General features: G+C 44.3%; 1 protein-coding gene across 1 annotated transcript in view; it reads right to left on the reverse strand.

Moving 5' to 3' along the window:
* B4GALNT4 (beta-1,4-N-acetyl-galactosaminyltransferase 4) overlaps nucleotides 1-22834 on the reverse strand; it is a 203874-nt gene that overhangs the window by 46540 nt on the left and 134500 nt on the right. Inside the window, exons 3-6 of the mRNA XM_056851575.1 lie at nucleotides 16103-16213; nucleotides 6525-6620; nucleotides 5885-5975; nucleotides 4952-5052 (exon numbers count right to left, since the gene is read on the reverse strand). Of these exons, the coding sequence (XP_056707553.1) occupies nucleotides 4952-5052; nucleotides 5885-5975; nucleotides 6525-6620; nucleotides 16103-16213 (399 nt within the window). The remainder of the gene's footprint in view (nucleotides 1-4951; nucleotides 5053-5884; nucleotides 5976-6524; nucleotides 6621-16102; nucleotides 16214-22834) is intronic.

Below are 22834 nucleotides of genomic sequence, written 5' to 3' on the forward strand. Positions count from 1 at the left end.
GTATGTAACTTAGCACATAAAGGCAGCATGCTGTGGGAGAAGGCTGTTTTTCTCTTAACAACCCCATGAAGGCTATGACAGGCTTAGTGCACAACCGGCCTAAGGTCAAAGAGTGAGCTTCATGTAAGCAAGAATTTGAACCAAGGTCACCCTGGTTTACATGTAATATCTGTACACTACTCTGGCTTATTAGCAAAAGTCAAGCATTATTCCCTGCATATATGAACTGTGATAACAGAACTCTCAAAATGAGTGTGAAAATGCCCTTAGTGATGACTGCCATGCTTACTTCTTAGGGAATGACTTCTGATTATATATCTAGTTATCTCCCTGTTACTTTGTAATCTTTGTTTCTCAGCTTCCAGTTTGTTTCATATCTAGCCTGTTTTATACCTAGTACTACAAACTGAAGTTTCCTTATCGGCAGCTTGCATCAGCTTTGCAAGAAATGCTGCTACAGCAAACCAGAATATGCTGAGAGATCCCCTCCAAATGAACGAATATAAACTTCGTCCGACTTATGGTTACTCTGACTAGATAGCTGTAACTCCTTCCTGTTGTAAATGAACAATATTTAGCAATAGCTCGATGTGAGGCCAGTAGCACAGACATTTTTGGGGGATAAGCTTTCAAGAACCAAAGGTCTCTTTGTCAGACTCTCAAAAGCTCATATCCCAAAAATCTCATTGTTCTCTAAGGTGCTACTAGAATCAAATCTAGTTGTTCTACTGCAGACCAACATAGCTACCCTCTGAAACTAAGCCTTTATGATTTATCACTTCATTATAAATGCATAGGAAATGCATAGGTTTTTTCCCTGCTTCCCCACATGTCAGGGACCACCCTGGGTGAGCGCTGGAAGAGGAATCCTCAGAGGAGCAGGACAACCTGCCCCCTGCCCCACTTTAGCAGATCCTTCCAGTGGGATGGACTTTCCAATGTCTTCGCAAAGGGACCCTGAGCCAGAGCTGGCATTGTTCCCCTGAGCTAGCAGGGCCCTCAGGCCTGGAGGCCCCAGCATGAGTCACAACCAGACCTACCATGGTCTCCTGAAGCACCCCAAGAGCACAGGAAGCAAAAGGCTAGGCCTGAGGCATGGACCAGTGCAAAAGCCAAGCCTCGTGGCTTGAGGTCTCCCCTCTGCTAAAGAAATACCTGGAAAGACAAGTCATCGTGGGATCTGGGCTCCAGTGCTTTTCATGAGTAGGGGAGCTGACTCAGCTTGTGAGGAGAAGCCTAACGTGGGACGCAGCAATACCTGCAGGGAAACCGAAGGCTGAAGAAAGGCTGCAGCCAGTGTGGGAGAAACTTGTCTGCAACCTTGCTGAGGAGCCTACCAGTTGCCTGCCTTGCTTAAAGCTCTTGGAACCTTGCTACCTGACCTTGTACTTCTTTTGGACTGTGCTGCTGAACCCTGGGCTTTGACTTTGGACTGGGACCCTAAAACCTTTGCTGAGAGACCTGTTGTGGCCTGGGATTTGCCTCCAATCTGGTGGGCAGGACACCACAGCATTGTGGTGCATTTGTGCATTTCCTGGGTTTCCCTGGCTTTTTCTCATCTTTCCAAGACCTGTGGGTTAAAAAATCTGGATTTTTCCGGTCCTGCCTATGTGGCAGTCATTTTCTCTGTCTCTATCCCCATAGTGGCCATTCCCCCCCCCCCCGCCGCAACAGGCCTTTTTGCTTATTAAAAAATCAGTAGTAGAATATGAGGGGAGAGGCATATCTCTTCAATGGAAGGGGCCAGAGACTTAATTTTTTTTTAATGAAAGCTGGAAATGCAGAGAACCTGTTACACTAGGGGTGGGGCATCCCCTGCCCTGGCTCCTATTTACTGCCACCATGTCAGCAGCTGGTGGAAGAAAAATAATGTTAAAAAATGCTGTCAGCAATGGCATGACATCTCTTCCAGGGAAACCCCAGACGTGATGTCAGTCCAATCTATGAATCACTGGGAACTCTATGGTTTTACCACAGATTCCTAGAGAGGCATGTTGCCACTTCTGGGTCTTCCCAACATGATGTCATGCCGTTACTACCAGTCTTCCACATATCCCTCCCCAACTCCTGCCAGTTGCCATGGTGTGCCTGGCAAAGCTACACATTGGTATATCAATATAATGGTATTTTTTAAAAAGTTGCAAACGCCATGGTGCCCAGGTCGTGGTGGCAGCTGCTGATAGTGGACTGGACTGAGGCAGGGAAGCTGTGAGGAAACCTTGCTGTTCTTTCTTTCTTTCTTTCTTTCTTTCTTTCTTTCTTTCTTTCTTTCTTTCTTTCTTTCTTTCTTTCTTTCTTTCTTTCTTTCTTTCTTTCTTTCTTTCTTTCTTTCTTTCTTTCTTTCTTTCATCCATCAACTATGCAGTTGCTTGGTGGTTCTCTTATTGCCCCCCTTAATTCTGTGTCCCCCACCTTCTCCTTGTCAGAGAGAAACAATATTAACAGGATTTGTTTTTAGTAGTGAAACTTTAGAGAAGAAAGTTCAGACCCCCACTCCCAAAAAACAGTATTTGCATTTGTAAGAATTGCTGAAAGGATAAAACGGAAGAGAGGTGCATGATATAAGCTGTTTTGGGTCCCCAGTAGGGAGAAAGGCAGGGGATAAATGGAAGTAGCTAACTAAATAAACCTGTTCTACTTTATAAACTATAATCCATATCCAGCATGGAATATGACGTGAAGCTATGTAAAGTCCTGAAGCCTCACCCTGCCCACCAGATGGTCTGGACACCTTTCTCTCAATTTCTGAGCCTTAAGCAGACACTCTCTACACATTTTCAAGTTTCTTTCTGTAACAATGAGGACTAGAAACGTGCTTTAATTAAAAGGTAAAAATAAAGATTCCCAAATTGTCACACCCCAAGGGGGCCCTAGGCACTCAGATTCTGTACTTGTATGACACACAGACATATGAAATATATGCAAATCTAGCCAACCTGGCCACAATTATTATAAAGGAATCTAATCTTGTAGTCAGTAACCTTTGTTGATTCCTGAACACCTACAGAATGCTGTTAACTTTAAATACAAGTGCAGCAATAATACTTAGCCAGTTAAACCCTGAGGCCACTGTCATACTTCGTTGTCCTTGACAAGAAAATTGATTTTCCAGAAGAGCACCAGGGTCTCAGAAATCAAAATAAACTGAGTATCTGAATCAGTTCTCTTCTGAATCCACTATCTCCATTTCGACTTCTCTATATAGGGCACAAGAATGCATTCTTCCTAGGGTCAGGAAATTCCAAGCCCAGGAGCAAAACCAGAGGGGGTATTTGTCAACATGGATGAAGGAACACTTACCAGGCTGCTTTCAAGCATCATACCAGAGGGAAGACTTCAAGGAAGTTCTGAAAAAACTGCCAATCTCTGTAAAGGTCCCCTGTGCAAGCACCGGGTCATTCCTGACCCATGGGGTGACATCACATCCCGATGTTTACAAGGCAGACTTTGTTTGCGGGGTGGTTTGCCAGTGCCTTCCCAATCATCTTCCCTTTACCCCCAGCAAGCTGGGTACTCATTTTACCGACCTCAGAAGGAGGGAAGGCTGAGTTGACCTTGAGCCGGCTACCTGAAACCAACTTCCATTGGGATCAAACTCAGGTGAGCAGAGCTTGGACTGCAGTACTGCAGCTTACCACTCTGTGCCACGGGCCTCTTCCCAATCTATGTACCTGATGCTATTTTGATTAATTCCTAGCTATGCTTCTTAGCCTGTTTTTTCCCAGTGTAGCAAAGATTTCAAGGTTATCAGCTGAGCTAAATGTTTTACATCCCAAACACTTTGCCAGCCATTAAACTGCAAAAATGATTCCCCCCTTATATGGAGAATACAGTTTCTTGTTTACATAATTTAATTATTCTCTAACTTAGATATAATAGGATTACTGTGCACCAGATTCAGAAATGATGGTATACCCAGTAACCTCCCTTTCCATTTGCACTTTTCCTCATGGAAGAGGGGAGGCTAATTTTGGCCAATTTCTCCCTCTAGCTGCAGCTATCCACTTCAACCCCATTGTGTTCCTGGGGTGTGTGTGTGTGTCCACATTTGTGAGGGTCAAAGAAGACTGAAGCAGGAGGGGGGCAGGAAAGCTAAATGCAGCTCTGGTTCACTCACACTGCACAGGGATCCAAGCTAAGGGCTTTGCTTTTCAGTGAGAATGAACTGGAGGAACGTCATCCACACCTGGATATAGATAAGAGACCTAATCGAAGTTCCTAGTCAACATTAGTGCTCAAACCAAGAAAAGGATCAGCTTCTGAACCACAGATGCAAAAAAGGAATCTTATCATAAAACACTACTAGCACAACAGGATAATGTTTATAACATGCACACATATCTATATTTTATGTTATAGATCCAAGTTTTAATTATGTAGCCTCCAGATGCAAAAATCACAGCTGAGTTGGCTCATGGTTTGTACAGCTCTCAGCGGCAACACTACTGGTTGCGTTTACATTTAACTCTCCCAGCAAGGAACCTGGGAGATGGTGCCAGATGCTACTCTCTGTAAGAAGGCAACAAGAAATGCATGGAAAGATGCACATGGAGAGATGCTGTGGAAAGATGCTATGAAGACATTACCATGATTCTACGGGTTTTCCTTTTAGGTCCAACCTAGACAGAATGTCTGACATGAGTAAGAGGCTCAGACACATAGTACGGGGGGAGTTCATTCTGCCCTGCTGTGCCCTTTTCTTGAGCTGAAATAGCTACAAGGGTTATTTGCCTCTCTGTGGGGCCACACACAGCTGAAGCCCTCCTCCTGAGCCAAATCAGCCCCCAGCTTGGGAATACTAGTTCCCCAATGTTACGTCACATCTGACTGTAAAAAGAATACACGGGTCAGGGGAACTCTGGCCTGACTCATGTCAGACATCATGTCTAGTTTGAACCTTATATGGCATGACAATATCAGGAGCCAAGAGGAAGTGAAGATCAGTGCCCACCTTGCCCACAAATGCCACCAGACGTGCATTGGCTGGAATGTCATCAGAGCTGAGCCAGAATTCAGAGTTATCATCTGAAGCTACAGAAAACTGGAAATCTCCTGCAAAATAAAGATGAAAATTTGTGAGGTAGACTGTAGTAGGAAGGAAAAGCAGGAGATCTGAGTGGGAGCAACATGTGCTTCCTAGCCTGGCTGGGTTGGATGTGCCTATAGAAGTAACTCCACTGAATGTTCCATATGCAATTGCTCTCAGACTCAGCTCTGGTTACTTAAAAAAGGAAGGAAAGGAGACTGGAAGTGCAATCCCAACCGGAGTTACATCCTTCTAGTTACATCCTTGAAGTCAATGGGCTTAGAAGAGTATAACTCTGATTAGGATTGCACAGTGAGTTCCCTTTATACAGCCAATCCAGACAGGGAAAGTCAGTTGGAGACTTTCTGGATGCATGTAGGCCTCTTGACCTGGGGAGGGCAGTAAAGAGAAACATGTGTTATACAGACATTCCTGGGAGAAATGGGATCTTTCCACAGTTGGCCAACAACTCCCCATTTTGAGTGACTGGAGGGAAGAGCAGCTGCGTGGAATTTTCTTGAAAGGCACAGATATCTCTGCCTGAGGAGAAGGGACTCCAACAATGAAACCAGCTCTTAAAGCGCTGTCTTTGTAGGCAGCGTTGGTGGTGGAAGAAAGTGCAGTCAAGACTTATGGCGACTCAAGTCACAGCTGATTTATGGCAACCCCATAAGGTTTTCAAGGCAAGAGAAGTTCAGAGGTGGTTTTCCAATGCCTGTCTCTGTGTAATGACTCTGGACTTCCCTGGTGCTCTCCCATCCAAATACTAACCGGGGAGGCTGCTGCTTAGCTTCTGAGATCTGACCTGGATCATCCAGGCCAGGGGAGACAGAGTTAGAAGTTGATAATTTTACTCACCATCTTTGAAGGGATGAATGTACCCAAATATACGTAGCCCATAATTCTTCCACTTGGGTGACACAGCCAATTTCTTCACTGTTGTGCGCGTCTGAGAAACAGAAAGAAGGGGGGAGGCATATTTGTGTATAACACTCCATTAACAAGGCCTTGAATCATATATTACTCAAACTTGTGCACATGGGAAAAAACCAGAGTATTTATCTTCACCAAGCTTGCTTGTTAAAATTCTTCCTCCCCCAAAATGTCACTCAGAAACTCCATGCACAGCATGAGCTTTCAAGTGATGGGAGAACTGCACCATTCATGGCCGTGTGGGTATTTCCCTCATCCCACTGGCTTCCTGCATTAGAGTGTATTAGACCAGGCAAGATGACCCAGATTTAGTCTGCCCTAAATCCAGTGGGAGTTCTGTAGACATGAGTATGGAAGACCATAGCTTGACACACATCTGCTGAAATTCCATTAGCATTCTGAACAAGCCAAATAACTTGGCAGAATGAAAATTCAACGCAGTGGAGCTAAGAATATTTACTACAGGAACTGGCATCTTCATTTTAAAATATATATGTGCTGCCTTTCTCCCTCAAGAGGCATTCAAAATGGAACAACTTTTACTCACAAAACAGTTTGTACTCACATGTGGATAGAGGGGGAAATGCAGATTCTTCCTTAGATGACCCACAGCCCCTCCACACCAGTCTTCAAATACATGCAGGTTTGCTTTCCCTTTGTACTAGAGAGCAAAAATACACATAGCATTTAGGTTAGAGGTAAGATCTCTGGGGTGATTCCTTTGCCATATATGCACATTGTACATGTGCAAGTATAAACAGCATAGGGTGCAACATCATTCTTGTTTATGACTGGTGCCCTTAAAGCCAACAGCATGAATGCAACATCTCTTCCTCCTAGAAGTGCAAGGTAGGCATCTAAGCATATTGACAACTTCATCCTCACCTAGAGAGGAAGAAGCCCATGCATTTCATGAGAAGAAACTAAATGTAGCTGTACATTTGCTGCAGGTACATCCATGTTCCTGCAGCAACGGTGTAAGGTGCATATGATTTAGCATCATTTTTAAACCCCCACGTATACATGCCTGAGAACATAGACAGTACTGGGACTCCCCAATACATGCATAAGTATGATTGTCTAAAGATGTGTGTACATCATCCACACTTCATATACTTGCTTCAGGACTTGTTAGTTTGATACTGATATATTTACGGTAATTGTATCTGCTGTATAAAGACCAGAGCCACCATGCAAAGGACAAGGCAGAATGTTAAAATCAGAAATAATGAAAACTCTCTTATGCTGCAAGAGTCAAGTTAGAGGAGGAATTCCAAGCCTCCTTAAACAGGTGCAAACCTTTCATTGTATGCTAATCCCCCAAGACAGGCTCATTATTGCATCCCCCAATCATATGCACAAGATACTTGGTTCTCATTCATTTGTTCTCCCTCATAATTAGGTTTGTAGTTGCAGCTGCTTTGAAAATGCCAATTGGGGCTTGCATTGGCCATCAGGTAGGGACTGAATGACCACCTGAGTCTCCCATCTGTTACAACACTATTCAATAAAAATGAAACCAATCTGTACTTATGGCCTGCACACAGATCCAGCCCAGAGCAATGAAGGATGTCGATGCCTCTGCTCCTATTAGAGCATGCAGTGATGTTACCCTGAGACGTTCTTGGCCGTGTCCTTGTTTCTGACAGTCAGCACAGCAGAAGTCGAGTCAAGGACATTGTAACAATGTTTGGTCATAATGATCAGTGCCAAGGATGTTAAGTATAGCAAAGCACTTGACTTGTTTCATAGCCGGGTATAATTTGAATTTTTAAAAACCGAGAAAGGGAAAACTGCATTCTAGCATTACTTCTTCCATGCTTTAAACTGCCCAACCCTCAAACTGCTCACAGACAGCATTTAGCTGGCACTGTGAATGTTACTGGCCTCTTTCTACACATAAGAGCCATACTCTGACAACAGCCATGCCCTGGCAACATCTGCACTAGGAGTGTAATAAGTTTAGCTTATGATCAGGCCACATACCAGCTTTGCGGGCCATGGCTTCCTTTGATGAATACCACATTACTGTGAAAATATATTTGCCCAGTCTCAGTTATGGGCAGTCTACAAAAAATTCCTTGTGGACACTGCCCAGACAGAAGGGGTGTCCTTCTCCCCAACATGGCCCCTACCAACAATACCACTTCATTTGAAAGAGCATGCCCAACAGATGGTCCTATCAAACCAGAAACAGCTACAACAAAACATGCCTGCTTTAAACCTATTTAATTCTTGTGGCTTTGTAGTTTTATAATGTTTTTGTAAATGGTTAAGATAATCTGAGTCACCTTACTCAAACTATCTTCCCTAAGATTCCTTAGGGAGAAGCCATGACACTTTAATTGGTTTAACTTTGTAATGAAGATATGCCCCAGTTTTGGCAGGCTCCTTCATCTCCCTCTTAACTTTCCCCTCATCATTTAACTTTTCTCATTATTTCGTTTGGCCCTCTGAGGCTTCTTATACTGCTTAAACATAATCATGTAATTAATTGACTTGATATATGTGATAAATTTATATTATTATTTCTGGCCACCAGTTCAGCAGGACATGGTTCATAGAACATGAGAGTGTAATGAAGGTTCTGACATATACTTACATCACACTATCAAGACCATAGCCATTTTTGAATTGAAAGATCTCCATCTTAGATACTAACTTGTATCAAGTCAACAACCTGTGACTTAAAGTTGCCTGAGGTATCACTTGTAAGCACTTTCCTTTGCTTCCAGAACAAGTGATCACATTCTGTGCTGCTCTTTGCCCGTCTGCATACTCACAAGCAAAGAACAATGCAGGTGCAATTAAGGAACATGAGATATGATTACTGATAAACGGCAGACAGAGCCATTTGCTCACAAATAGGTCTGCTACCAGGTGGTTGCTTCAGCGTGCTACTTAAAACTGTAGATAGGGATGCTTATTCACAGTTTAGATACGCTTGTGGGAAGACATCTCAGCTTGTTTACTGGAACCCAAAGATGGAGCACATATTTGAGAGTTCTTGTGCTTCTATGCACAAGTCTTCCAGGTGTTGACTGAACATGTGGAAAGGAAGAGTGCACAGGCCCCACCCCTGCCTACACATGCAAGGAGTGCCCATGCATACACTCCCTGCCTGTGATTTGGGGTCACTGTTGTCCAGCCATGGGGAGGAAGTGTACACATAGACAGTGCCTCCACGCTTACACCATGTTCATGAGCTGGCAATCCACGGAACCTGAAGGGCTGTCATATAGAGGAGGGTGCCGAGTTGTTTTCTGTTGCTCAAGAAGGTCGGACCAGAACCAACGGGTTGAAATTAAATCAAAAGAGTTTCTGTCTAGACATTAGGAAGAATTTTCTAACAGTTAGAGCAGTTCCTCAGTGGAACAGGCTTCCTCGGGAGGTGGTAAGCTCTCCTTCCCTGGATGTTTTTAAGGTTAGATGGTCATCTGTCAGCAATGCTGATTCTGTGACCTTAGGCAGATGATGAGAGGGAGGGCATCTTGGCCATCTTCTGGTCATGTGGAGGGGGGAGGTAGTTGTGAATTTCCTGCATTGTGCAGGGGGTTGGACTTGATGGCCCTGGTGGTCCCTTCCAACTCTATGATTCTAAGATTCTATGATTCTGGAACAGGGGTACAGAGGGGTTGTGTGTACAAGGCTAATATATCAGAGGGAAGGCTAGCACTAGATTCTTTGCCTATGACATACTAGCTTTAACAGACAAGGAGAGTCTGATGTGGGGGCACTTAAGAAAAGCAGTCCATGATGTACCTTGTGTGTCCAAAATAAGACTAAGGCTGCTTCCACACAAGGATTTGCCCCTGTGTGTGCAGCAGCAGGCCCCCACTGCTTTGGTGAACTGCCACATGACATCATGCTCCTTCAAGCATGACTTGTGGGGCTACTGGGGCTCTCTCCATTGAACCAGATAGATAATCTTTATTACGGTCAATGATCAGCACAAGTAACCTATAAAAACACCAGTTTACATAAATATAGAATATCTGTATATCAGAATAAAACATGTTGATTTACTTATTAACATGAATAAAATCACTTCAGTAAAAAAGGAACACATATCATTAGCGCTGTCACCCCTCATTTCAGGACTGTGGATTGGCGCGGACCCACCTCCGCCGTGAATCCATTGCAGCGGCACAAAAACTAGCCACTGAATATGTTATATCGGAGTTTACATCTTGTAACAGAATGGGAATGTAGGTATATCCCGCATATCCAGAGAATTTGTGAATTATTGGCGAGATAAACCTTTCTTGGATAGCTGTATAATGTTGACAATAAAACAAGACATGTTCTAAAGTTTCTATGGATCCGGAACCACAGGGGCATTTCCTTTCCTCATATGGGATCTTCTTGAACCGGCCTTCTTGAATGGCTGAAGGGAGGGCTTGACATCTGGCCAAGGTAAAGGCTCTTCGGTGTTTAGGAATTTCCAGACTGGTCAAATACTCCATAGGAGTAGTAAGATACCTCCTAGATTCACTAATGATGAAGATAGGTGTTTTGGCTAGATCTATTTGATGTTCTGTGTCAATTATACGCTGTTTGATCAATGCCTTGATCAATTAGTACCTGTGGTGTGAATCCTAATGTTGACAATTTATCCATCACTGCCCGTTTCCCTGCAGATTGGAAATCATCCTTTATAATTAAGGGAGCGAGACCACATGGGAGACAGGATAGCTTAAGCCTGTTATTAATTGCAACTATCCATTCTCTGGCTTCCACACATATGAAGCCTGTCTCAAGGTGTAGAGTGGCATTGGAAACACATTTTGGTAATTGCAGGGCTGATCTCAAAAACTTAGATTGCACACGTTCTAATGATGATAAATTGGCATAAGGGCCTAAATGAGTGCCGTACAGAAGCTGCGCAATCGACTTGGCTTCAAAAAGCTTGAGGGCCGCCAGGATGCAATGGCCACCTTTAGTCCTAAGATATTTCAATATGGCGGCTGCGCTTCTCTGTGCGTTCCCAGCAGCATATTCACCATGGGCTTTTCTATTTCCACAGGAATGAAAAATTACTCCCAGGTATTTGAAGCATTTGACCTGTTCTATCTCATGTCCCTCAATGTGCCATGATAATAGTTTGGGTCTCCTTGCAAATGCCATGATTTTTGTTTTTTGGTAATTGAGTTGTAAATTATTCTCCTTGCAGTATGTTGCCACTGCTTCCATAGCTCTTCTAAGCCCTATCGGTGATCTTGATAATATTGCTGCATCATCAGCATACAGCAGCACTGGGATATGCTTCCCTGCCAATTTTGGAGGATGAGAGTTCGTGTTATGGAGCTGAGCTACCATATCATTGATATAAAAATTAAATGAAAGTGGGGCCAATATGCATCCTTGTTTGACACCTTTCTCAGTTGTAATTGCCTTGGAGATATGGCCCTGAGGATTACATCGTACCCTTTGCGTAGTCCCTTCATGTAGCATGCGAATTAGATATAACAGCCGCCTATCTATCGTAGAGGCCTCCAGTTTCCTCCATAGTTGGCCTCTATCAAGTCAAAAGCTGATTTGAAATCAATAAAGGCCACATAGAGGGAAATTATGCCTTGCGAGGAGTGTTTCTCAATTAGGTGTTGAAGAACTAAGCACTGAGCGGGAGTAGATCGGCTTTCCCTGAAGCCGGCTTGTTCCTCTGCTAGTAGGTTTTCTTGTTCCATCCAGTCTTGGAGCTTCCATTGCAGATGCCTTGCATATAATTTACTGATGACATTAAGTAGGCTTATTGGTCTATAATTATTAGGATCGTCTCTCTTCCCTTTTTTGTATATCGGAACAATGACAGAGAGTCCCCAGTCTTTAGGAATATGTCCATAGGTATCAATGCAGATGAATAATAATGCCAAGACAGGAACCCAAAAATCCAAATTATTTTTGATGACCTCCGCCAGTATTAGATCTTCTCCTGGGGCCTTTCCCAGATTCAGTTGGATTATAAGATTCTCAATCTGTTTCTTGGATACAGGAGCCCACTTGGGAAGATTTTCTATCCTTTGGGTGCTCTAGCCACACCCTCCATCAGGGACACTATAAAGTTCTTGAAAGTATGTTTCCCAGATCCTTGGAGAGATATGGCAATCTGCCATAGGAGGTCCATTTGATTGGGAAGAAGCTATAGTTTTCCAAAACAAGACAGAATTGTTAGATTTAGATGCTTGTATGATCCTCGTCCAGTTTTCCTTCATGGCTTCCTTTTTCTTCCAAGCTAACATCTGTTTGTAGAATCTTTTCCAGGGCCGCCCAAGGGGGTGCATTTGTCACATATGCCTGATATGAATTGATAATATCTTTCTTTGCTTTGACACAATCCTTATCAAACCATGGTTCATTGAACCAGGTCAAAGGAAAATCTCTGATTTGGCTCAAAGGAAGAAATGTGGGGCGGCTGCAGGCGGTGTGTCCACTGGTTGTTCCCCCAGTAACCAGGAGAGGGAGAGGGTGGAGCCCTTTAACTGGTTTATCCCTTTAGCAAGCTTTTTGCCTTCTCACCCGAGCCGTGGTTCAGCCTTGCCCAGCTGCCCAGGTGGAAAGCAGGAAAGGGAGGGAGGCAGCATCAGCAAGTGGCACAGAAAACAGAAAACTCCTGCCCACTCTCAAGCCTCTTGTTGCTGCTTCTGCAGTGGGGTCATTCTCACGTAGAAGCTGCCTACGTACTCTAGCTCACAAACTCACCTTTTACAATGTCCCACAGATTGTACTGTAAGCTGGTATGGATGCCCTAGCTCAAATTATTTGGGAACCCATTGACAGAGGTCAGAATCACCACTTATTTGTTTAAAATTCCTAGTTCAGCCTTTGACCAAAGGTGGCTCTCACATATTCAAACCTCTCTAATAATTAGGTTAAAAGGTAAAGGTAGTCCCCTGTGCAAGCACCGGGCCATTTCTGACCCATGGGGTGACGTCACATCCCAATGTTTACTAGGCAGATTATGTTTACGGGGTGGTTTGCCAGTGCCTTCCCCAGTTGTCTACCCTTTACCCCCAGCAAGCTGGGTACTCATTTTACTGACCTTCCCTTCCCCACAACAGACACCCTGTGAGGTAGGTGGGGCTGAGAGAGCTCTAAGAGAGCTGTGACTAGCTCAAGGTCACCCAGCTGGTTTCATGTGGAAGAGTGGGGAAACCAAACCGGTTCACCAGATTAGCATCCACCGCTCATGTGGAGGAGTGGGGAATCAAACCTGGTTCTCCACCGCTCCAAACCACCACTCTTAACCACTACACCACCATGCCTAGATGAGAGTCCAGTTGCAGACATTTGACACCTCAAGGTCTTAATGAATCAGCAGATTGGATGTGCTGCATTTAAACAACTGTGTAAAACAAATTGCTCTGTGCCTCATAAAACTCTCTTGCCTTTCTCCCTCCCCCCCTTTGCTGACAAGATGTATCATGTGGACTGTATTGCATCATCCTACGGCAATGTATATTAGGGGAACTTATCTGAATGTTGTTGCCAGTACGCTTTATCACTTGTTGATGGTATACACATCTGTACACCATTAGAAATACATTACAAGGTATGTTTTTAATTGGCTTTTAAAATATTGGCATCAGAAAAGTTTTTTTGTGGGGAGATAAGTTTATGCTTTTGGAATTGTGATTAAAACCTTAGTCATGGACATGTTTTGATATTTAGACTTCTGTGTGAGCCAATTCAAATGGTGAAATATCCATGATATACAACAATAAGTGACAATGAGCCACACAATATATAAGGTTAAAAAAATAACGTTTTGGGTATTAATTGGAGTATTTAAAACTTTTCTAATGAAAATAACAAAGGTGATATTTATGAGTTTTATATTTTCTCTTTTCTTCTTCCCCCCTCATTCAGGTTATTGCTTTATAGCACACCTTTTACATGTATTTCTGGATGTGTGTCTATAACAATTGTAATTGTACCTATGACTACTGAGGAAGGCCGTACAGGCCAAATGCATCTGGTTATTTATTGGTCATTTATATTGATTTTTATCATCAACAATGTTGGAAAGTTAGTAATTATTTATATATATATTCTTTTAATATATTCTTAGCTTATATAAGGCCCAGTGTTTTTATTTCTGTGTACACTGTATGATAAATATTATTATTTTGTTATAACTTTCAGCTCCACTTTCAGATTCTATGTCTAGATGAGAGTCAAAAATTGTGGCACCTGTAGTTGAGTGTCAAATGCAAGAGTTAATAGTCCCTACTTAACAAGATAACAGGTGAACTGTCCTTCAGCAATTGTTGAATCTATATCCCTGCGGGATGCTGACAAGTGCCCGCTTGATTGTCCTCTCCTCTCATGATCACAACGGTATCAGTCGAAACAGAGATTAATGGTCTGCCCCCATTTCCTGGCTGCAAGTCTGTGGACTACAATCTGGCACATCTTGGTTGCAATTCCCTAAGCATCACTGTGAGACTTGGAATGTAGGGCTGGATCATCAGCTGGTGCAGAAGGGTTGCTTCAGGGAAGTCAATGGTGCTTAGCTAATCTGCCGGAGCAGGGAATAGCAGAAACTCTGGGAAGGATATCAGAGCGAGAAAAACTATTTCCCTTGCAATGGACAAACTGCAAAGCCATTGTGAAACCTCATCAATACAGGACTGCACTAATATGTTAGTAAAGGACATTCTCAACAGCCACCAGGGAATATTCCTTTCTTTGGAAACAGAGGTTAAATACTCAAAGACTGACTCTTCAATATGTGTTACGTGCATCAGGGCTCTGTTACTTTGAAAAAATCAGCTGCAGGAGTCTGACCGGCCTCCTGTGAAACCTGACACATAATGGGACTCTAAACACTTCACAAATCAGGGAACAAAGCCCATTATGCACCACAGCAAGCCACAGCCTTCTTCTGCCCTATTGCTGATGGCAATTACTGATCCACAGGATTTGCTCATTTTGTGATGCAGCTCCCAGATCTGTCTCAGTGACCAAAATGCATCCTTTCCCCTAAAGGCTCACTCAGCACCCTCCCCCCATGGCAATCTGAATATATTCTACTAACCACCACTTCTCCGCCTCAGTTCTCCAGGGGCTTTCCTATGCTTGTCACAGTGACAACCAAAATGCCAGCTGAATAATGCATGAGCTCATTAAACCAGCAGGTGCCTCAGCACAGGTTCTCTGTTTATCTCAGTTGCAATGCTGGGCTTTACCCTGAACCTCCTACAGTAATATTCTGCTGGAGAATATGCAAAAACCGGCTGGTCCAGAGATGATGGAACAGGATGATTTAAATTCATGTTGGCCACTGATCTGCCTTGGATGCCTGGCTAAGAATGTAGGTATGTGTAAAATCTTCTGCACCAATATCTAATGACTATAATCAGCTGACTAAACTGAGGCTATCGTATTTTGGTCACATCATGAGACGACAAGAGTTGCTGGAAAAGACAGTCATGCTAGGAAAAGTTGAGGGCAGCAGGAAAAGAGGAAGACCCAACAAGAGATGGACTGACTCAATAAAGGAAGCCACAGCCCTCAATTTGCAAGATCTGAGCAAGGCTGTCAAAGATAGGACATTTTGGAGGACTTTCATTCATAGGGTCGCCATGAGTCGGAAGCGACTTGACTGCACTTAACACTCACACTCACACACAATAAGCTGTTATGAGGCTGAGTTTTTTTTAGAAGGATGCAAGCCTTATCTATAAGGGGAAACTGGTTGATGGGGTGGGGATTTTTTTTACTTGGTTTCATTTAACCATAGACATGAGTGCAACCAGTGAGCCATTCTTGTTCCAAGGTGGGAGAATCAAGCACTCCTGGTAGGTGCCAGCCTACCCTGGCACTCTTTAGGAAGACCAAGTGGGACTGAAATCAAAGGGCAAGATCCACTGTGATTTTCTTCCCTCTGAAAACACCACTGAAATGAACTGGAATTGTGCAAAAGGACTATAGAGCTCCTGCACAGCTCTTATTTATCTCTCTGTGGTTTATACAGGAGGATTTCCTGATGGATTGTTCCCCAAAACTAACAAATGGAAGAATGCATTTCTCCTCTGGGTCAACTAGTAACTTTACAATTTGTCATGAGTGATTTCTAATCGTTCTCCAAGAAACCCACCACCTCCGGATTATTTTAAAGTCCTTTTTACTTATCCTGCTTACCTGTTCATTCCATGGCAGAACATGTCTGGTGATGTTTGGCTTTGGAGGTCTTCCAGCTCCATCAAATCCACGTCTTTTTGAAAACCACCCATCAACCCCAAGGTCTTCAACCTGTAAGAAGTAGCAGAAACAATAAATGACGGTCTCAACAGGACACCAAGAGAACTTACAATTTCTATTATTAGCCTTTCCAGCACAGGATGCTCTCCAGTTGGCTCCCCACTATGTTTAATTGCTGAAAGTTCACTGAAGCCATCTCAGCAACTGATACAGGAACAGGAATCTCACCTCTTAATGGGGAGCACCATAGCAAATTAAAATCACCTGACTTAACACATTGAAAACAGAAGGATGGCACATGTGGGGGAAAAACAGTCTTTCAGGAAAATTGGGTATTTTTAGGCCCCCTTTCAAATTGTTCACAATGAGCTTCTGAGAGTCCCACTGTTTGCTCCTGAGTCCTATGAGGCTCATAACACAGAACAGTACTGCTAGATGACACTGTGTTGGTGGGCTGCTGGTGGGAAAGCATGCTTTGTTTGCCGCCATGACTGCCACACAGTTCTGTTTGGCTGGACTTGGCCTAAGTTTTCCTTCACCATAACTCCTGCAGTCATCCCTCTAGAGCAGTGGTCAGCAAACTCATTAGTCAACAGAGCCAAATATCAACAGTACAACGATTGAGATTTCTTTTGAGAGCCAAATTTCTTAAACTTAAACTATATAGGTAGGTACACTGTTTATTAACTTAATAAACTTTAATTAAAGTTTTAAGTCTTAATTCAACTATAGGTACACTGAATAAAACTTGATATCATACTTAATAATGATCTTATTAATTGATAAAAATTAAATTGTAAGTAAGGTGACCTAGCAATCACTGATTCAAAAAATAAGCCTGAAAAAGCCCTCCAGCGGCATGGGGAACAGGTGGCAGCCCCAAAGGGATGAGGCAAAAAAATGGTGCCAATGTAGGCAGCACCTGCAGAAATGTACACCTTCCTGTCCATGTGGCATGCAAAGGTGCTTTGACTGAAATCTTTACAAAGATCAGTTGCTTCCACATGGAAATTTTGCTGCATTACCCCCCCCCCCCAAAAAGGGCAGCAGTTTTTTTGGGTGGGGTCTTCTGCGCAATACCATCACACTAGTGTCACTTTCTGTGTTTTCTTCAGCTCCACTGTGTGGCTTCCCCAACCTGCTTTGGCACAATCATTCTGGAAAGAGACAACTCCAGATTAGGTGCGGGGTTTCATGCGGCTGGCCACCTATGGCTCTCTGCCCCCCCCCACCCACCCGGGGGCGTTTGGCCAGCTTTTTAAAAATCCACTGGTGGTAGATGCAGCAGATTGGGATCATTACACCGCTGCTACGGCGGCTCCCACGGGGGGGGGGCGCTCCCCGTTGCACATTAGCGATGGGGCACCCGCGGGGGGGGGCAGGCCTTGCAGCCAGGCGGGGTGCGTGAGGCCCCTTCCCGTCAGCTGCCTGCAGCAGGAGCGAGCGCACTCCCTCCCTCCCCTGCCGCCGGCCCTCACAACAACCCTGCGAGGGTGGGAGGTGCGGACGAGAGAGGCCGGCCGGCCCCCCTGCCCCGCCTCTCCCCGGCGACCGGCCGGAGCCTGGCAAAGGAAGACCCTGCGCCTGAGCCGCGAGAAGAGGCTGGAGCCTCGTCCTTCGCCGCTGCGGCCGCCTTCTGGGGGGGGGGGCTGAACACTGATGCTCAGCTTCATCTGCTCCAGCAGACGGCTCAAGAGCCAGGCGCCATCCAACCCCCGGCCCGGGCAACCCTTCCAAAAAGGTTGCCTGGTTGCCGGGAAAAGACCCCCCTCTCCCTCTCCACCTGGCCCTGCATCTCTTTAGGATCTGGATGCATCTTTGTGTGCTGTGCGCTGCTTTGGCACATGCATACCCCACCTGCTCACGCACGCAAGTGTTATCTGCTTCTTTCTGTTTTGGAAAAGCTTCCCTGCTCAGCTGTGTGAAGGCTGCAGTAACCGCACAGTTAGAGCCTGTTCGGGTTCCGCCTTATTACGAATCAGACGGTTGGTCGACTCTACCAGGTCAGCATTGTCTGCTCAGACCCCCTGCCCAATGCAGGAGGGGGAGTGGCTGGCGTGAGGGCTCCCATCGAAGGGCCGGGGGTGGTCGAACGTCATCGCTTCCTCCCCCTTGGAGCGGCGACCGCGAAAGCGAGGTGGGAAGTCCCCGTCACGTGAAGCGGAGCGCCGGTCACGAAATCGCGGGAAAATGCTCTGCTCTGCTCCCCGCAACGGAGTTGAACCCCCCCACCTCTCTCAAACTCGATTTCCTCCCTGTTCCTCGTCACGTGAACACGCGGGACTGAGGGTGCCGCCTCCTTTGTGCTTTAAACCGGCTGCGAGGCTTGGAATGACCGTCCCAGACGCCGCCGTCGCCGCCTCGGTGCTGTCCTCCTGAAGAAGCGCAACGGCCTGCCGCCTTCAGAGCCGCACTCAACGGGCCAAAGAGCCGCATGCGGCTCACGAGCCACGGTTTGCCGACCACTGCTCTAGAGAATCAAAGTGCTTCATGATGGAGCACCCAGGAGAGAGCATCTAGGAACAACTGCATTCACCACTTGCAGGGTTTCCTCATTCCAGACTCTGATAAACTCCATGGCACAACTGTCAGCTAGATGGAAAATCCCCCAGAGACATCAGAAATTTGGATGCATCCTTCTTCAGAGGTGGATTGTTTTAATTGATCCCCCATCCCTGCAGGGGTTCTATGCTATTCTCAGCCAAAACACCAGCTAGTGATCTGTCCTGCTCGTGGCACTGCAGTTACATAAAGCTCCATCCCCCTGCCCTCAACCATCCTTCTTCAGCATTATCCAAAACACCAGTTCCAGTGTACGATCTGCTACAAGTTTTGGACTGAATGTAAACTGAGGCAGAGCCATGGCTGGCATGGTGGCCATGAAATACTGAGCAGCTCCAGACAGCACAGACTTGGCATGGGAGGCCCCCCCAGCATTTACCTTAAGGCCTGGGGGATTAAGCCCCGTGGCGCAGAGTGTTAAGGTGCAGTACTGCAGTCAAAAGCTCTGCTCACGATCTGAGTTCGATCCCGACGGAGGTCAGTTTCAAGTAGCCGGCTCAAGGTTGACTCAGCCTTCCATCCTTCCGAGGTCAGTGAAATGAGTACCCAGCTTGCTGGGGGTAAAGGGAAGATGACTGGGGAAGGCACTGGCAAACCACCCCGCAAACAAAGTCTGCCTTGGAAACGTCGGGATGTGACGTCACCCCATGGGTCAGGAATGACCCGGTGCTTGCACAGGGGACCTTTACCTTTACCTTTTACTGGGGGATTCCAGTACTAAAACTGGGACCAGCTCAGGCAGATGGAAAGTTAGGAAGCAGAGAAGGTGGTTCACCAAAAGAATCCAGAATTTGTTTTGGGAGTCCAACACCAGGAATAAACATTCAAGATTTGGTAAACTTGGGAAAGACAGCCTGGTCAAGGTGATCGGCTTACAACAGGCCAAGGCAACACTGTCAACTCTAGACTCCACAGCCTTCACTGTTCACAGAGCAGCTCCGGGACACAGCTGAGATAAACCTACCCCTGAGAACTCACAGTGCATCTTTCAACTATGCAATAACTACACATGAACAACAAACAGCTATCAAAGAACTGAACCCCAGTTCTGCAATAAGTCTTGCCTGCATGTATGTTTTATCCATTAATTCATTAGTTTTAAAAATTGTTTGAAAAAATTGCATAACTGCTCCAAAGATTGGAGCGAGACAGGATTTAGGGTGATAATACAGGAGACAGCCAATCAGTACTGTGCACAGCTAACTTCTGTTTCAAATTTACAAAAACTTTAGCCTGGACAAGAAAAGTATGTTTGGATGGAACACAGGGAAGACACTTCCATATTACGTATACGCCCTAAAGATGATACGTCTCTACCCTAAGGTGGACAATATATGCACTCTTATTGGGAGTGTGGCATGGCTATGACCCTAAACTAGTTTTCTTGGAAGTAAATTCTACTGAAATTGTTCAAGACTTTCTATTCCTTGGCTCCACCATCAACCAAAAGGGAGACTGCAGCCAAGAAATCAGAAGGAGATTGAGACTGGGAAGGGCAGCCATGAAGGAGCTAGAAAAGATTTTGAAGTGTAAGGATGTGTCACTGGCCACCAAGACTAGATTAATTCATGCCATCGTATTCCTATTACTATGTATGGGTGTGAAAGCGGGACAGTGAAGAAAGCTGATATGAAGAAAATAGATTCCTTTGAAATGTGGTGTTGGAGGAGAGGGTTACGGATTCCGTGGACTGCCAAAAAAAACAAATCAGTGGGCTATAGATCAAATCAAGCCTGAACTGACCCTAGAAGCTAAAATGACTAAACTGAGTCTATCATATTTTGGTCACGTCATGAGATGACAAGAGTCACTGGAAAAGACAGTCATGCTAGGAAAAGTTGAGGGTAGCAGGAAAAGAGGAAGACCCAACAAGAGATGGACGGACTCAATAAAGGAAGCCACAGCCCTCAGTTTGCAAGATCTGAGCAAGGCTGTCAAAGATAGGACATTTTGGAGGACTTTCATGAATAGGGTCGCCATGAGTCGGAAGCGACTTGATGGCACTTAACACACACACACAAGTTCTATTGAAACCACTGGATTTACTTCCTCCTCCTCCAAAAATGTTGATTGGGATATAAGGCTATTCTCACAAATGGTATTGAGGGTTTGGGGGTGGTTTTCTGTGGCTATTTCCATACAGATTATTTGCCCTATTCCAATACTGTTAAGAAGCAGATTTTTCTCCTGCTTTCCCACAGTATCATGGTGCATTTGTGCCCCTCCCAGAGCTTCCTCTGCTTTTCTCTGATCTCTCCCAAACCTGCTTTGCTCTGAAGTTTCGGGAAAGATTGCAGCAAAGCCTAGATGGCTACTGTGTGGGTAGGAATGTTTGGATTTTCCTGGCCTTGCTCACACAGCAGCCATTTCCCCTGATCCTTTACCTGCAGCAGCCATTACCTCCCCCCATCCCCCCATTTGGGGAGCTTTGAAAACAAACAAATCAGCAACTGAATATAATTGTAACAACATAACATTATAGTAATATATATATAAGGTTCTCTGAACTCCCAACTTTAATTTTTTTAAAGTAAGTCTCTAGCCTCTTTCGTACAGAGATATGCCTTTTCCCTTGTACCTCTCCAACAAAAAGGGCTAGAGACTTAAAAAAAATTAAAATTCAGAATTGAGAACATTTGATATACACATGTTCATTTATTTATTCAAGTAAGTCTTATATAGCACATCGGCCTTTAGATAAAATAATATGATAATAATTAAAATACATTAAAGAAGGAACATTTGTCGCTTTGGGGAAAATATTGAATACATATTTTATGTAGTGAATTAAAATTGCAGTTAAATTAGCCACAGAATTACAGGGTATTTAACTAGGCACTGAGTTAATGGCAGTAGCTTGAATTTTTAGTGCAGCTGAGATATTATTTGGCAATTGCCAGAGATATGTTATATTCGTTTCCAGACAAAAGATTGAGTAAGTGATAATCCTTCGAATGGCTGGGAAAAGTTGCCAGAAGGGGGGCTATCAAAGAAGCTCTCAAACTGCCATAGAATTTGCAAGTGAGAAGATATACACATATTGTTATAACATTATACCAATATAACAATATTCAATTACCAATTAAAACAAAATACTGAAAAACTGCTGGTGGTGTGGTGTGGTGTTGGGGGGGGGGGGGGAAGCAGCCCAAAAAGGTCAATTAAGCAAATCTCAAAATACATATAATTTAAAAAAAAACTTAAAATGAGTTTTAATTATCCATAAATTACACATACTCCCTAAACATGATTTTTTCCCCTTTCTTTGTTTTCTCATATATTGTTTTACAGGATATTTGGATACATTTGTATGGCAATTACCTTTATATTAATCAGAATTAGTTTTATTGTACCACTGAGAAAGGTAATTAGCCAAAATGCATTTGGTGTTCTTTGTTGTGTCATATTCTTTGATCAACTGCATATGTATAGTAGAGCAATTTTTATGGTGTATATGCAATTTATGGGATCCGTTTAGAAACTGGCATGATGAAAGTGGAGGCAAGGGTTGTCTTGCTCTCACTTTATCTCTGGCTGAAAATTAATTTCAACCCCAAGGGTCTTCTTCCACTGATTCTTTGTGATACCTTTAGGTCAAAGTGGATAACAGCCATTGAAGACAAACTAAATAACCTGGGTTTTACCCCCCTAGCACTACTTCAGTTAGGGTGGGATCAAGCTAAGTCAACTATAAACCAAAGAGTTAAAGATATTGAGCGACAAGTAGATCTAGCAAGAGTGCCCCTATTTATGGCTCCCCCCCACTCCAAATTTATCCTTGCACTGGCAGCCTATCTCCGTTACTTAGAGATAAACAAATATAGGAGGGCTTTTACCTTGGCTAGTTGCGCAGCCTTACCCTCTGCTATGTTAGAGGGGAAATTCAAGAAGATACCCAGGGCAGAGAGACTATGCCCCTGCAAATCCGGGGATTTAGAAACCACTGAACATGTTCTCCTGAACTGTAACTATTACACTATACCCCGTTCTAAGTTTATTGAGCCCCTCATACTGAGAATGGGACCCAACAGGGAAAGAGAAAAGATAGAAAAGCTCCTACAAGGAGATAATCCCTCAATCACCTCTCAGGTAGCAAAATTTTGTACAGCT

This window comes from Euleptes europaea, chromosome 6, assembly GCF_029931775.1.
Source record: "Euleptes europaea isolate rEulEur1 chromosome 6, rEulEur1.hap1, whole genome shotgun sequence".
NCBI classification, from domain to species: Eukaryota; Metazoa; Chordata; class Lepidosauria; order Squamata; family Sphaerodactylidae; genus Euleptes; species Euleptes europaea.